The sequence below is a fragment of the Phalangium opilio genome, unplaced genomic scaffold (genome assembly GCF_054372755.1).
Source record: "Phalangium opilio isolate 3A_F unplaced genomic scaffold, DU_Popi_V2 ptg000024l_1, whole genome shotgun sequence".
Classification (NCBI taxonomy): Eukaryota; Metazoa; Arthropoda; class Arachnida; order Opiliones; family Phalangiidae; genus Phalangium; species Phalangium opilio.
Window position 1 is genome coordinate 7,097,259 of NW_028324155.1, and position 15,785 is coordinate 7,113,043.

General features: G+C 39.9%; 2 protein-coding genes and 1 long non-coding RNA gene across 18 annotated transcripts in view; 1 reads left to right on the plus strand and 2 right to left on the minus strand.

Annotated features, from left to right (window-relative positions):
- Positions 1-15,785, plus strand: part of LOC149692534 (uncharacterized) — a 211,215-nt gene that overhangs the window by 113,532 nt on the left and 81,898 nt on the right. The gene's annotated exons all lie outside the window — the stretch shown is intronic.
- On the minus strand, positions 4,632-7,006 carry LOC149692537 (uncharacterized). The gene is made up of 2 exons (XR_016382700.1): positions 6,664-7,006; positions 4,632-6,567 (listed from the first exon to the last, which is right to left on the minus strand). It is a non-coding gene; the product is annotated as an uncharacterized LOC149692537 (long non-coding RNA).
- Positions 11,890-15,785, minus strand: part of LOC149692538 (uncharacterized) — a 54,301-nt gene continuing 50,405 nt past the window's right edge. For all 3 annotated transcript variants that reach the window (XR_016382722.1, XR_016382721.1, XM_089868320.1), the window contains 2 exons: positions 12,065-12,227; positions 11,890-11,980 (listed from right to left, as the gene is read on the minus strand). Coding sequence is in view for 1 of the 3 variants with exons in the window: in XM_089868320.1 (XP_089724446.1) it covers positions 11,979-11,980; positions 12,065-12,227 (165 nt within the window). In the remaining 2 variants the exon portion in view is untranslated. The remainder of the gene's footprint in view (positions 11,981-12,064; positions 12,228-15,785) is intronic.

Sequence of the window (15,785 nt, forward strand, 5' to 3'; positions counted from 1 at the left end):
CTGGCTGTTATAGCATTAATTGAACGAAGGTGAACATGCAGATTACGAATATTGTTTATTGGTTTCGAGCAGATTTTTGGTTTGCAGCGTAGGTAATGCTAACAGAAACTTATCTCTAAGGTGGTATTAGGGTTAACTACGATAGGATCGTGTTATATTGGTTCCGCTTCAGCGCGTCGCCAACGGAATACACAAAAGAATTTCATTCATAACCATTCAGGCGTTCGTAAAACAACGCCGGCTTTTTGTTTATGTAAGCTAATTAAGTATTCATAAATGTTGAATTAGTAATATTGCTCTGTGTGGAAAATATTAATGATTATAGCTCCCTAAAAAGACAATATATCAAGCTTATAGAGTATTTGACAGCGGGTATAGACGCGCGCGGCGTGTGAGAACAATGAAAAAGCGATTCCTAATTAACTATATACCGAGTCATTAACGTATTTGAATTTCCCGTGGAAGATAATTACAAATTCATATTAGGAATGTGCCAAGAATCTTTTTGAAATATTGTCACGAGTGACACGTACGGGGGAAAGTACGTCTCAAAAAGGCACGAACTTTCTCGGTGTTCCGAACCATTGAACAGTCCCGTTATAACCCTAGACTATGGAGAGTCATCCAGACTTTGAACATCCTTCGAATGTTGACCCTAACATCGACTAAAAATGTCAAAGATGAATGTACCATCACCACATTTCCTGTTTCATCAATCCCAAATTCTTTTTTTTTTTTTTCTTCTTGTTAAATTCTGAGATGCAGGAGCGAATCACGAAACGATTCCATGATGCCTCGCGTTGCGTTGCGTGACATGGCAATGCTACTTACTAAAGGGGAGTTGGGGGGGGGGTAAGATATTGGGGTTCCGGAACCCCACCCTCTTTCCGATAACCCCCGACGCGTACGGAGTGGCGCTGCTGTAGTTTTTTTCCTTTCCTTTTTTCCACTTCTTCGACTTCTGTATCAACCAACCTCCTTCGCTATACCCCCTCGAGTACCATCAAGGAAACCATTAGTTGGCCTTCATCAGCGGAGAAAAATATCCGTAGCGTTGCAATAGGAGGGGTTCGGTAGATGGGGTATGGGGTATTTTCCCCCTCCCCACCACACCATCTAGTATCGTTTCGTATCCTATAACCCCTCTGTGTATATACTTCATCTTTTACCCTTCGTATTTCTTGTAAGAACTATTCTATCTTGTCTTCCCAACTTGGCCCTTCAATTTCTTTTCCAAACGTCCTTTTCCTTGTGTATAAATTTGAAGAGGCTAAGACTTGGGCTAGCTCCTCGGGCATGGTATACCCACGTTTCTAGGCATCACCCTTTTGGTCTATTAAGTTCCCGCCAATTTATCTCGCGCCAAATAGTAATGAGTTGCGTAGAGGTTTTTTTTTCTCTTCTCTCCCTTCTTTGTCACATTTGTTCAGGGTTCTCCTATATACTGACTGAGAGGAATCTTATACGGAGGATTATAAATGAGTCTTGTCACTTTTTTGACTGTTGGTTAGTTTTGGACGGTTTCTTGATAGTACTAGCCTTCTTCTTGTTGGTATCTTGAATGAGTGAATTTCACTGTAAACGAACGCCCCTTTGGATCGGATTCCACTATAACTAGGGTTTGATTTACAAAGCGGATATGTCGAGTGAGATTTTCGGAAGTTAGTTTATTTCCTTAACAACGTTTCTGTGTGCATGGGTTTTGAAAACAGATGTATTATACTTAAGGGTGCTGTTCCGCAGTCGTCAGATTTCATTACAAGTTTTGAACACATTTTTTTTTTTGTTTTTACTTCCCCGGAGAATTATTTTGATTCTGGATGAAATGTGTTATGTACAGCATTTGTAGCTCGTTTAGAATTAAAGCCCACGACTTTACCAGCAAAATTAGGCCTAGGTTTTTCATTGAATTACGCCGCTGTAATTGAAAATCACGGTGTATTTTCCATAAGCCTCTTGAACCCTTTGATACTCTCTGCAAGCGCTGAAAATTACTGTTTAAAATAACAGGGGATATTTACAAACACTCTTCTAAAGATCAAGGGACAAACCATAACCTCATCATTGTATGTGATAAATGCCATATAATGGTATACAGAAAGTCCCCTCAACGACCATGTACTGTTACCACCAATGGCAATGGCTATTTTACGCGACCACAGGAACCCCTGCAAGCTATTACTCAAATAAATGACCCAACCGGGTTTTACTATATAAAAGGCGCGAAACGCCACGCGACATGCGGCTAATCTTTTTATTACCCAATCTTATATATTTATATAGCATTTAAAGTTGAATAAATAATCTTATGGCTATAATTTATGATAATTACTTAATTTACTTCAAAGACGCTAGACATATGACTTACGCCGCGTGAAAAATATTTCTTAATTGACCACAACTAAAAAATAAATATTATGTTCGTCGATTAAAATTTAATTGGGTGTTGAAAATAATTATTTTTAACGGAAATAATTATTTTTGATTATTTTATTTAAATTAGATAATTGCTTGAGACGGAGATATGCCTATTATTAACAAGGAAAAAAGAAATAAATTACTGATTTCCGATATATTAATTTATTCCTATTTTTAAATTATATTTTTCGTTAATGTCTTAATTGAAGGAGTTTTTAATTATGATAAAATAACAGACCAGACTAAAATTAAAGAAATTCCCACTCGCCTATATATCAATCTCACACTTCACCACTATATTAAAAAAAATTAATATCTTTTATTATTTTTTTCACGCGTTCAGTTAATTACCTCGTAATTAAAAAAATTATCATCATTATAAACTAATGAAGTTATTTAGTGAAACCAGTTTCGGTACGAATTAATTTCATTGTTTTTTAAATACGTACATAGGTAACATGAGAGCCTTACGTACGACACAACAAATTACATGATAATTTGCAACATTGTTATATACTTATTGCGTAATAATTACTTATATAATTTAATTGAGATATTGGCTGGTTAATTTGGGAAATCTTTGATACATTAGTACTAATGAATTTAATTGAAAGTATCTTGAAGTCTAGTAATCTAAGTTGATACCTTTCTTTTTAAGTATGCCGACTTATTGGTATTTATTCAATTAATCAATGTAACTAAGAAAATGGCTTCTTACGGTACCTATACTTAAATACTCATTTTCTGACTTAACTTTAAAAACTTCAAAGAAATTCTACTATAGAATTCTAGATAATTATAGAGGTTATTCCTTGGTGGTTTTAAATGGTAATTATATAGTTGTATATATATATTTTTTAAAACTGTATCCAATATTTTTTTATTTAAATGTCATTATAATTTTCTTGCACCTGGAGTTACCTCCCAAATTGGTGCCTGTTTGTTATTAGCGTGTGACTGCATTTAGTAGGTACTCAAGGTGTGGTCCTTGTAGTAAATTATAGACAGTTGCAGGGTTCGTCATCTGTCTTAGTAGGTTTATTATAAATACATTTATTCATAGAAAGTATGACCCCTGACCCCATGAAAATTTGCCTAATAAATTGACCAGTCAAAGTTTGAATGTTGCGTGGTTATAAAGGTTAGTTTTACGGTGCCCCTGTAAGTCGTGACGTCTTCTAGGAGATCTCGGTGTCAAATGCAGACCTTGTAGAAGACTTCCGGTTTGGCAGGGGAATAACCTAAACCGCCTTAAGGTTAGTCCGAACTCTGGAATCACACCCACGAGGCGTGGTGGCCCCTTTGGTTTTCCAATCGCTTTCCCGCATTGCTTCCGTGCGCGATTGCCAAAACAACCACTCCTTTTTATTGATCTGGCCTAGTTTTACCTAGATGGCGCTGCTAGTGTTGGTCCTATTACGGTACCGAGTTCTAATTTAGAGGTCGATGATGAAGGGGGGGGGGGCATAAAGCAGGCAGCCATACCTACAAATCCAAGCCATAGTATTTATTACCAACTGCGTTCTCTAAGATAATAAAAATCAGCTGGCTATAACATTTCGCGGTTTTTAAATTTTTGCTCGTGTGTTTATACGTAATGGAACTTTTACACGCGCGTTTTCATATTTTATTGAAAACATTAAACAATTTACTTTTAATTTAGCGTTAGCGTTAAATCAATTGATAATGTTAGCGTTTAAATTTTATTATTACGGCCGTTTTTATCGTCTAAAACATTGCAATTAAATTTTTTGATGTTTTTATTTGATATCTGAATTAATTTGGTATCTCCGAGTTTGGGTTATAGATGGAGCTATTTCGCCTCGGGGTACGATCTAGATTTCTTGGGGGGGGGGGAGGGAATTTACCAGAAACCAAGGCTTAGGGTTAGGAGTAGGGGTTCTTTAGGCTTAGAGTTAAAATTATAAATTGAGGGTATTGAAGTCAAAATTTCGTGTTTAGCATCTTTGTATCGTTGCGTCGTACCAATTAACTGCGAAGATATTATATAGGAACATAAAGATAATTATATAGTTTGTATAATTGCGATGCTGGTAAGCAGATGTCCTTTTCATGTCCTGTTTTATATTGAGATGGAGGCGGTAACCATTGGCAACCATTCCATTTGCCATCTCTTCAGGAAGATTGTACATTCATTGCAGCGTATCAATGGTTCAAATACATCCACTAAGCCTTAACTTAAAATCGTCTGCTAAATATTTATTTTTTTTTAATCTCGTAACCTTTGACCGTTACACTGGTGATACGGGTGGGATATTGGGCTTGAAAAATCATGGAGAAACAAGGGAGTACATTTGTAATTAGGAGATTACACCGCTAGTTTTGGTAACCTCTCTCCGAAGTGATTGATACCGACACCTGTCAGGGTCTTGATTTACGTCCTCGGACACTAATCTTCGCTCAGTTCCCCAGAAAGCTCTGTTAATCTTAGCCCAAGCAGCCCAGTGAAGGATAGCGTAGCTTCTATTCGCGCGCGCCTTGGGATTCGCGGCGGAGCGGGAGGAAACGAGATCGTCTTCTTGCGCTGCGCACCGCCTGGATGGGAGATGAAAAAGACTGTATAAAAGGTTGCCCCCATACACTATATATACTCTACGTGTACTCTGGTGCACTCTAGCCTGCACTACAATCTTCCCCTACTATCTATTCTTCAATCTTTCTAGGGTATAGTTCCGGTGCAATGTTGCTTTTTGCCAAATTAGATTTTCCATCGTGGTATACCGCTCGCCGTCGTGTGTTTTCTCGTGTAAGGTCTTATACGTTTACATCTAGAAATCTTTAAGACTGGGGGAAAATCACTAGATAACTTAAGAAACTAACATTTAGCACATAAGATTTAAATTTCACTAAGCCAATTTTGAAAATTTAAATGGAACAGCACGTGCATGTTCAGAACGCGCAAATCAGACCAATTCCGTCTTAAAACGTAGAAACTCAAGATGGGAATCGGATATGGGTTAGGGAAAAAAAGGTCGATTTCTCGCTATGACCCATCTCTTCTCTATACGGTGCGAACATTAATCAGAAAAGGCTTTGGAAAATGTCTACAACTCTACAACACTAACCGCGAGTTCATCTCGCGAGCGGGTTTGGTAAGGTAGCTATAGCTAGCAAGCTCTCCATGGAAGAAATAAATAAAAAACATATCCTTTTGTATGCATAGCGGTGAAGAAAGCTTTCTTTGGAAAAGGGGTTTTTTCTTCCTCTCTCTGGGAACCTCTACAGAAGTTTGTTTCTAATCATATATATTCTTCAAGGCTGTAGAATGTTTCGTATATAAACGCATTCTCTAGCGTGAAAGAAAATTGGAGAATCCAAGGCACTACTAGCTGAAAGCCTCGAAGAAAGGGGAGAAGATGCGTCAAAAAAGATGCTCTTTAAGGATGGGGTATTCGACCTTGGGTCCTCGTATTAGGTTTAAAGGAATCGCGAGGACCCGTACTTGGTAACCGGGTTAGTAAATTGGGTATGGCATCGCTTGTTCTCCAGGCCCTTTAATATAAAAAAGTACTCTCGGAGCCGCCGAGAGCGTTATTGATCACGGTTAGCCTCGGAATTTCAGAACGGTTTTTAGAAACCGCAAATTAAATAGTTCCGTGGAAGAGATGGAATGCGAGTGAGTTTGGGCTTTATTTCCATTGCCGCCTCTTCCTTACATCGTATACAGAAAGAGATATATTTATATTATTAAAAGATCCTTACTTGAAGTGATGCTGCTGCTAAAAATGACCACTTCATTTTTATTCTCAATCTGTAGACCTTTCTATTAATTCTAGAGGTGAAGCAAACATTACAGGGGCGGGGTGGACTCCCTTTTGGGTTCTTTCCCTCGTGCCAAGAAGCACCGCTAGAGGTAGTGCTAGTCGGGTGGTATTGTTTTACCCTCAATGGTTTTTACTTCAAGTAACACGCTTCGAGGAATCCCCTAAGCCTTTGCTTTATGCCTTTTGTGTGGATTTTGTTTGTGGTACCGTTATTGCGAGTCCCAATGCAGTGCATGCATGCGTACATGCAGCTATGGCTGTGTATAGTCAATTCGGTATTCTTATCACGACGCAATTTCGAATAGCATCGCATCGCATCGGTATACCATTCCCGAGGCCTTTGTGATGCGCGCTGTAGTAAAGGCTAAAGAAAAGAGGGGGCGGGGAGGCGCGTATAACACGTAACCAATTTATACGTTTGTTTCTCTCTCGCGGGAAAACAACGTAATTGTGCGGTTACCCTTTTTCTCTTTTTTTCCCGCCATAGTTGTTAATACTCGTATACTTTCGTAATAAACACATTTTCGGGCTATTCAACGCTTTATTCCTATCCCTGAGAATGGTTTGCTATAAAGGGTGGACATTCATTTGCATCATAGATTATCAATAAATTGGGTTTTCAATCGCCCATCCCCGCTATAGTTCTGGAAATTAGTTACATCCAATTTTTAACATCAAAATAAATACTTTTAAAATAATAAAATACTCCCTGGTTTTCCTTGTATGCTCCATTCATAGCTAGCGCATGTGCAAACCAGATGGCAGTCGTCGTTGTAACATACCTCCTGCAAAACAAAATCTATACGGATATTTTGTGTTTGTGTGTGGGGTTAACTTATGTAAGAGCCGACATTGACAAACGTAATGGTTGTAGTTTAAAATAAATTTATTAATGATCACATTAAACGTTAAACTTAATACATAGTAAATGAACTTATCACCGTCACGGCGCGCGTAGGAATGATTCCTGTGCAAGCTTCTCTTATCTTTATATATACAAATTTTGGCCTATTCTTTATCTCGCGTTGTTACATAAAAAACTATTTAGACTACTTTTTATGTACACAACAATATCCCCTTTTTTTAAAGACCTAATCTATCGGGTGGTTTAATTCGTCGGCCGGAAGTTCGTCTGACTTGAGCGGAGTGATTTCCTTGAATGTCGTTATCGTTGGTAAGGGTAGATCCGGCAGGTACTGAGGGTTCTGAGGTCGATGACTTAGATTTGGCTATGGACGTTGCTTCAACAGGAATGGGAATGACGCTGGAGGTAGAAGGTTCCGGCTGTATGGTTTGATCAGTCGACTCGAGGATGACTTGTTCAGAAGTTTGCCTTTGGGTCGTGCCTCCTGATTCGTTGATTGTAGGTTCCGGAAAATCTAAAGGATAGCTGTATGGTTCAGGCTCAGGATCAGTTTCTTGTTTATCGCTGTTAGATGAACGTCCTCGTAGCTGGTTTGAGTGCTTTCGCAATGTCCCGTTTTCAGAGTTGACCTCGTACATCGTATTACCCAGTCGTTTAGTAACTAGTGCTGGAAGCCATGTGGTTTTTCTTGATTGATTGTGAACGTTGGCATAGACTGCATCTCCTATATCGAACGATCGATGGTGCGGTTGCTTTTCATGTGACGTCTGAACTTCTTGTGTAGATAAATTTTTCGGATGAAGTAGGTCTAGTCTTGTTGTGATATTCCTCCCGAAAAGTAGTTCGGACGGTGACTTTCCAGAATTCAGTGGAGTGCGTCTATAGTTGATTAGGATTCGTGCCAAACGTTGTGCTAGGGTTCCTTTTCTGTAAGTGTCGAAACCATGATTTAAGACGTTGATTTCTTCAGTTGTTAGTCCGGGGTTCTTTTTAAGTGACGTTTTGATTATTCTGACGCTCCTTTCCGCTTGTCCATTTGAAGCTGGATGGTATGGTGCGATCGTAAGATGTTTTATACCATTCTGAGACGTGAATAATTTAAATTGTTCGCTTGTGAAAGACGTGGCGTTGTCGCTGACCAATGTCTTCATTATCCCGTATCTAGCAACGTGGTCTCTTAGTGCTGTGATTGAAGATTCAGATGAGGTGTTATCTCTTATGTAGACTTCAATCCATTTGGTGTGTGCGTCGACTATGATGAATAAGTATTTTCCGTCAAGAGGACCGGCATAGTCAATATGAGTTCTTTCCCAAGCTTCATTGGTGATTGGCCAAGGATTGTAGTTTCGTGGTGGCATGGCTGCGTTTTCGTTACACGTTTTGCAATTCCTCGCCATTTCTTCAATTTGCTGGTCAATTTTTGGCCACCAAACGGTTGTGCGGGCTTTATTTTTCATACGAACGATGCCGTCATGCGTCGTGTGAAGTTCTTGCAATATTGCAGGCTGCAAACTTTTTGGTACAACGGCTCTTGATCCGGTTATGACTATTTCGTGCGCAATGGATAGTTCGTCTCTTTTCTTGAAAAAGGGCGTTAATTCGGGCTCAATTTCTGATTTCGACGGCCATCCATGGAGTAAATATCCCATGACTGTCTGTAGAGTTGGGTCTTGTGATGTTGCTTTCATCATCGTGGTAGTGGTAATTGGTTGGTTGTTCAAATCTTCAAGTAGTAGCACATATTCTTGAGGTTGAGATGTAGTGAAATCGTCAGTTATCAATGGTAGACGACTGATGGCGTCGGCGTTTGAGTTCAGTATCCCTTTCTTGTATACGATCTTGTAGTTGTGTGATGATAGGAGAAGTGCCCATCGTTGGAGTCTGGAGGCGGCCATCGGTGATATAGGTTTTTTCTCTGATAAGATTGACACTAATGGTTGATGATCCGTGAGAAGAGTAAATGTCCGTCCGAGTAGATAATCTCTGAATTTGGACACTCCATAGACTAGTGCGAGGGCTTCTTTTTCTATCTGGGGATATTTCTTTTCCGCCGTGGTGAGGGTCCTTGATGAAAAAGCAATCGGTCTCTCTACACCGTCGATTATGTGCGATATAACTGCGCCGATTCCGACAGGTGACGCGTCGCAGGCGAGTAGAACGTCCTTTGTTGTGTCGAAATGCGTTAGTACATTGGAGTTTTTAAGAGCGAGCTTGGCTGTTTTCATCACTCTTTCGTGATCGTCTCCCCAAGTCCATGCTACGGATTTCTTCAGAAGGTGGTATAGTGGTGACAGCAGCGTAGAGTTATTCGGTATGAACTTCGAGTAATAATTGAATAATCCCAGGAACGAGCGTAGTTCGTCGGCGTTCTTTGGGGACGGCGCTTCCATTATGGCCTTCAATTTTTCCTCTTGTGGGTGAAGTCCGTGTTGATCGAGTCTGTAGCCCAGAAAGTCCAATTCGGGTACCATGAATAAACACTTGTCTCTGCGTAAGCGTAGGTTAGCGTTTTCTAGTGTTGTTAGTACTTGATCTATTCTTTTTAAGCAGTCTTGGTCGTCTCTTCCACCGATGAGTGTGTCGTCCTGGAACGGGCAAACACCATCATGCTTGGCAAGTAATATTTCCATTTGCTTCTGGAATATAGCGCTGGCTGATGAAACTCCGAAAGGTAGGCGGTTGTAGGCGTATAATCCTTTCGGCGTGTTAACGACCACCAGTTTCTTTGATTCTTCATCCAGGGCTAACTGGTTGTATGCGTCGCGCATATCAAGTCTTGCGAAAACTTTGCATCCAGCCATTTTGGCAAAGACATCTTCAGCCTTGGGTAATGGATAAACTTCCGTATCGATCATCAGGTTCGCTGTGATCTTGTAGTCGCCGCATATCCGCACTGTTTTATTAGGTTTCAGTACTGGTACTATTGGTGTGGCGAAGTTGGAATGAGGAATTGGTTCAATGATCCCCATTTTCTCCAGTCTATCCAGTTCCTCGTTGACCTTGTCCTTCAACGCGTATGGTACGCTTCTGGCTTTGTAGAACTTGGGTGTGATTCCTGCTTTAGTGTGTAGATGTACCTTGACGTCTTTCAGACAACCCATAGTGTCTGAGAATAGCTTCTTGTGTTTGTCCAGGATTGCCGTTACTTCAGGATTATTTCTATTAATATGGTTGACGTGGAGAGCTTGAAATGCAGGGTCTTCAATTCGTAGTGAAGAGTAAATCCATGCTCGACCGCAAATGGTGGGTCTGTTGTCACTGGCAATTAATAGTGATAGCATCGCTGATCGTCCGGAAAAGTTTACGTGGACTGTGGTTTGTCCAAGGATGGTTACAGGGTCCCCGTTGTAGGCGATAAGCGTTCTTTCCGTGAAAGGTTCTATGTCTTCCGTTGTAGATATAGTTTTGAATTTGTCCATGGGCATAATGGAATATGCGGATCCGGTATCGTATTCCATATGCGTGGTTTGGCCATTGATTTCGCATGCGATGATCGTTGGTTTCGGAGGTTTTTCGTGTTTCGAGCAGGCTCCATCGGGTTTCAGGTGGAAGACTTCGTATCCATAGTGTTCCTGATGGTTTTTGCCGGTGTCTGTCGATAATTGCATTGGTTCTTCCGAGGTGATCAAATTCGTGTTGTGACGTTGTTGTCTGGAAAACGTTCTCTCGGCGAGGCATGCTCTGGCGATGTGGCCTTTTTTGTTACACTTTAAACACGTAGCGTTAAGGTATGGACAACTTGACGGTATGTGGTTGGAGTCCTTGCAACGAATGCAACTACGTTGGTGTGTAAGATCCGGTTTCCTCGCTGGTGGATTGAACGTGGGGTTTTGAGATTTCACTTGTGACGTTTTAGCGTGAGATCTGCGTCTACGATTGTGTATTGCGTTGACTACTGTTGAGCTGGCGTTAGGGCCTTGCTTCAATTCTCTGGAGTTTCGGGCAGCGGTTTCCATGGAGATTGCCGTGGTCGTTGCTATTTCCAGGGTTATGTCCTTTATAGTAATCAGTCGCTCGTAGATTTGTTGGTTATTGATTCCAAATATCAAACGATCACGTATCATTGTTTCCAGGTCTTTAAATTTACAAAACTCACTCATCTTTCGTAGCTCTGTGAGGTACGTGGCAATGGTTTCTCCGGGATGACGTGATCTGTTGTAGAATTTTTCCCTCTCTGCGATTTCAGTCGGAATGGGGTTGTAAAACTTTTTCAACGTGTCCAAAACTGTCGCGTAAGTACAGGCGGCATCCTGTGGTGTGACTGGATTCAGGATACTTCGAAGAGTCGTGTATACTGTAGAGCCAACGCAAGTAAGTAAGTGTGTTTTCTTCTTATCTTCGTCCGTGATGCCCATAGTTTGGAAAAAGAATTCCAGTCGTTCGGCGTAAATAGTCCAAGTTTCCAGATTTTCATCGAAAGGGTCAAAAAGTCGACCAGAAGCCATGTCGTTTGTGTGCGAACTGCTCCCGATGTAACGGAAATGATGAGTCTAACGTCAACGTCCGCGTGTTTTTTTTTAAAAGTTCGTAGTGTCCGTCGCCAATTTTTGTGTTTGTGTGTGGGGTTAACTTATGTAAGAGCCGACATTGACAAACGTAATGGTTGTAGTTTAAAATAAATTTATTAATGATCACATTAAACGTTAAACTTAATACATAGTAAATGAACTTATCACCGTCACGGCGCGCGTAGGAATGATTCCTGTGCAAGCTTCTCTTATCTTTATATATACAAATTTTGGCCTATTCTTTATCTCGCGTTGTTACATAAAAAACTATTTAGACTACTTTTTATGTACACAACAGGATAATAATCAACACTGATTTGAAATAACTTTAATGATTAAATTTTGTAAGGAGTATACAGAGATTGTTAATTTTTCCCGACAATGCGATTGAACTGTAGACGATCCTATATTGATATTGGAGAGAAATATTAGAAGTTTTCAGACTTCTCAAAATATGTATTTCTTAAAATTATGAAAAATGATCTTACAATGCAAAAAAAACGTCCTTATCTCACGAGCATCCTCCTCGTTGGCGACGTATGAGAAACAGATTTTCTCTAGATTCTTGGTGTGGCTGCGCAGTACTTGCTCCGCTAAGCTGATATTCCCATGCACCGACTTGACTCCCAACAGTCCGGAACATACATAAACCTGTTGTATACATAAAGAGAAAGAGAGAGGGACGATGTGACTTATGGGTATCCATAGCCTGACCTCCTCTTCTTCCTGACGCGAATAACGCATGCGTAACGCTTGTAAAATGCTTGTTAAACGAATATTCAATGAAAATATTATACACATTTTTTATGATGGAACGCGAGAGTTGGTTAAAATATACTAAGAATATTGTAGCAGTTGGGACCATGCACTTCTACAATTTGTGAGAGACTTGAATACGCCATAGCCCTATTTCCCCCCCCCCCTTTCCAACGAAGCAACTCGTTGTAACCCTAACATTATTCACGAAAAGATCGCCTTAAATTCATGTCGATTGTAATATGTATCCCCAAAACAGGGAATATGAGACCTTTAACAAGATCTATTGGTTAAACTCGGCACGAAGAATGGATGATAGTTTGCATTGCATGAATTTTCTTCCTCGGAGAAAGGTTCTACTACCGTGTCTTGTATAACTTTCTTTATCAATTATTATAAAGGATAGCCCCGAACAGTTGATAGGATATTGCATTGTGACGCCTTGAGTCTCTTCCCGGGACCACCAGCACGAACCTTGCATGGGAGGCTTTTTCTTTTAAAAAAACTTATAGATAAAAATATGAGGAATGACTCGGTTGGGCTTTTGTCATGGAAATTTGAAACTATTTCTTGGGTTTTTAGAAGACCGCCTTAGAAGAAGGAGAAGCGGCAAAAGGCATATCTGTAAATATTTATGGTACAAGGGGCAGGGACCTGTCATTCAAGGGGGACACCCTTATACTCTGTCCATTGTTATGGGAACGTCATCTATTTTTTATTTTTGGGGATGGAAAACTAGATTTATTCGTTACTTGCTAAAAGATAAAAAAAATTTCTTAGTCGGTAATAAATGTCTTAAAAATACTTATTATTATTATTATAAGATATACCCTATACTTGGGTGATGAATTTGAATACGTCCCTTTCGGTTATATTGTATAACATAATGTTAATTTAACATGATACAATGTATGTATCCATGCTATTATTCAATAGCTTTTTGTCAAGAGAAGCAAGTTGAATCGAAAAAAATATAATTTGAATTTTTCAATCCAATGTTGAATGAAAAACAACATTGTTATTATTGTTTATTAAATAAAAGTCATCCTAAATAGCTTGGCCTCGTTAGCCTACGTCATCACTGCAGAGATGGACGCGCTGTTCTCATTAAGTCCCCGCCCCCTTTTGCTTCTCCCCCCTTTCCTCTGGTATCGTCGCTCGCGCCATCATAACTCATCGCTCACTTATCTTCATCCCGGACGACCGGGGTTTGCCTTCAACGTTGACTGCAGCTCATCAACTGCCTGACTTTAACGAATATCCGATAGGGATAGTCAGTCAACTACACGCCATCATTTCGTTAGCGTTTATCTTTTGACGATCTATATTTAGACTCGAACGCGCACCAAAGAGATAAATCTTCATTAATCAACGCCCCCTCCCCCCACTGCTACATCCCTCCATTTTTCCCACCATCAATACACCAGCGAAATACGTATTACTTAAATTTACTGTTAACTTTAACAACATTTTAATGGTTCGTTTAAAGAACAATTCATTAAAAATTCAAGAGGTAAAGTTTTATTTACTAAGGTGTTCGTTAGTTACATTTTTACCAAGAGTTCTTGAAACCCGAAAGAAAGACGAAAATCCAGTTCAAACTAATCTAACGAAAAGAAAATAGGATAGGCGCTAAGGGTGTTGCAGCTATGGGGGAACCTGATGGTAAAACGGGACAGTTTCTCTAGAACTTCTGGAAGAAAGTTAGGCCTGCCTTACATGGTTGGTTTTTACCAAACCCCATCTGTTACGAAGACCCTAACTGATGACCCCAACGACTTTGGTATAGTTTGACGTTATACGGTTAGCCCCTTGTCAGAAAACAACAAAAGAGAGAGCGAGAGAGAGAAAAAAGGAGTATCTTTTTGGGAAATATCCGATTATAGGCCAAAAACTGTAGAGATCTTCTTATAGCTTTGGTAAAGAGAAGAGTATAGAACATATAGAACGCCTGATGTGTCAGCCGCAGCAGAAATTGATCACTGCGTGGCGCGATTATCGGAGAAACTCTGAAAAACTATGGATAGACTCTGGTTCCTTCCTTTTGTGTGTCGTATACCATCGATGGTGGTGCAGTATACTGTTAAGATTGTAGCCAACGAACCAAGGGTTACTTCTTTCTTTGTAATACTTTTCGTATAGAGAGAAAGCTGTAGTGGTAACCGCTGTTGTTTTTCCCGCTTTATATTTTTTCCCGCCTTTTGCTGGTCTAAGAAAACGGTCAAAAAATAAGGTTACCCAAAAGTTTTCGCTGCCCAAAATCGATACGACTTGAAATTCACAGACACGGTTATATACTATGGTCAATGTTCAAATTAGTGTCCCATTGTGGCTAAAAATAATTTATCAACTTTAGAAATTTCTGTGAAATTAATCTATGTCACAACATCAACTTGCTCCACGCTAAGCCTAATCCTCTTAAGGATTATTTTGATTATGTTTTTGATTTTCTTTTGAAAGAACGTCCTTTCTTTCATTCTTTCTTTCGTTGTCCTGAAAAGGAAAAGACCTTTAGAGACATCGTGGTTCCTTTAAGAATACGTCTTTAGATTAATAGGACTGAAACTTCAACCTCGTTAATCATTTTCTTTATAAACACAACGATAGGAAAAGAAAACTTCTAGCTTTCTTAGAACAGGATACAACCCTGATACGTAGTACCCTGATGGGTGGTACGTGTACCAACCAGTCTTAATCCCTTTTGAAGAACATTTTCTGTTTTGAATTGGAAGGCGATACGCGAGCTAGATGGCCCCTGCACCATCGCAACATTTGACCAGTGACAAGATGACTAGCATTGCAGGGGAGGCAGAACTTTGAACGGCTCGATTGCCAATCCGGTGTCAATGTAGGTCATCCGCGTCCAATCTAAGACTACTCGCTCCCAACTTGAATGCTCGTGACAAGCAAGGACATGCGCCAAAGTAAACCGTATAAAACACCATGGTATCGAAGCTATATTATTTTAGCCAAGGCTTACGGTTTTTGATTCCTACTGACTTCGGTTCCGAATTTATTCTTATCCCCCTGCGCCATGCAACGTTTTTTCCTCATCAAGTTTTTATCTCGAAGACTTCGAGATAGGCATGCGTGTCGTTGGTATTGACACGGATGACCCCGCGGTTATAATCAGGGAATCGTTTATACGCCAAGTTCCCCTCCCCTCCCCTATATACCACCACCACCACCAGTATCACGTGAATAGTCGAAAAACCATTCTTCACTTTCACTTGTCAGGTTTCATCGAGGAATTCTGAATTTCCTTTGGAAGAATTTTATCTGAACATTAATCATGTACGCCCATTTTTTTGAGCCCGTTAATTTTACAAGGTCGAAGATTATAAGATCCGTGGCATTGAAATTTTATTTTTCTCTTTCGATTTTAATGATTTTAAGTATATGGCTAAGGCTTAGCAATTATCGGTTAGAACACAGCAACCACTGAATCTAACC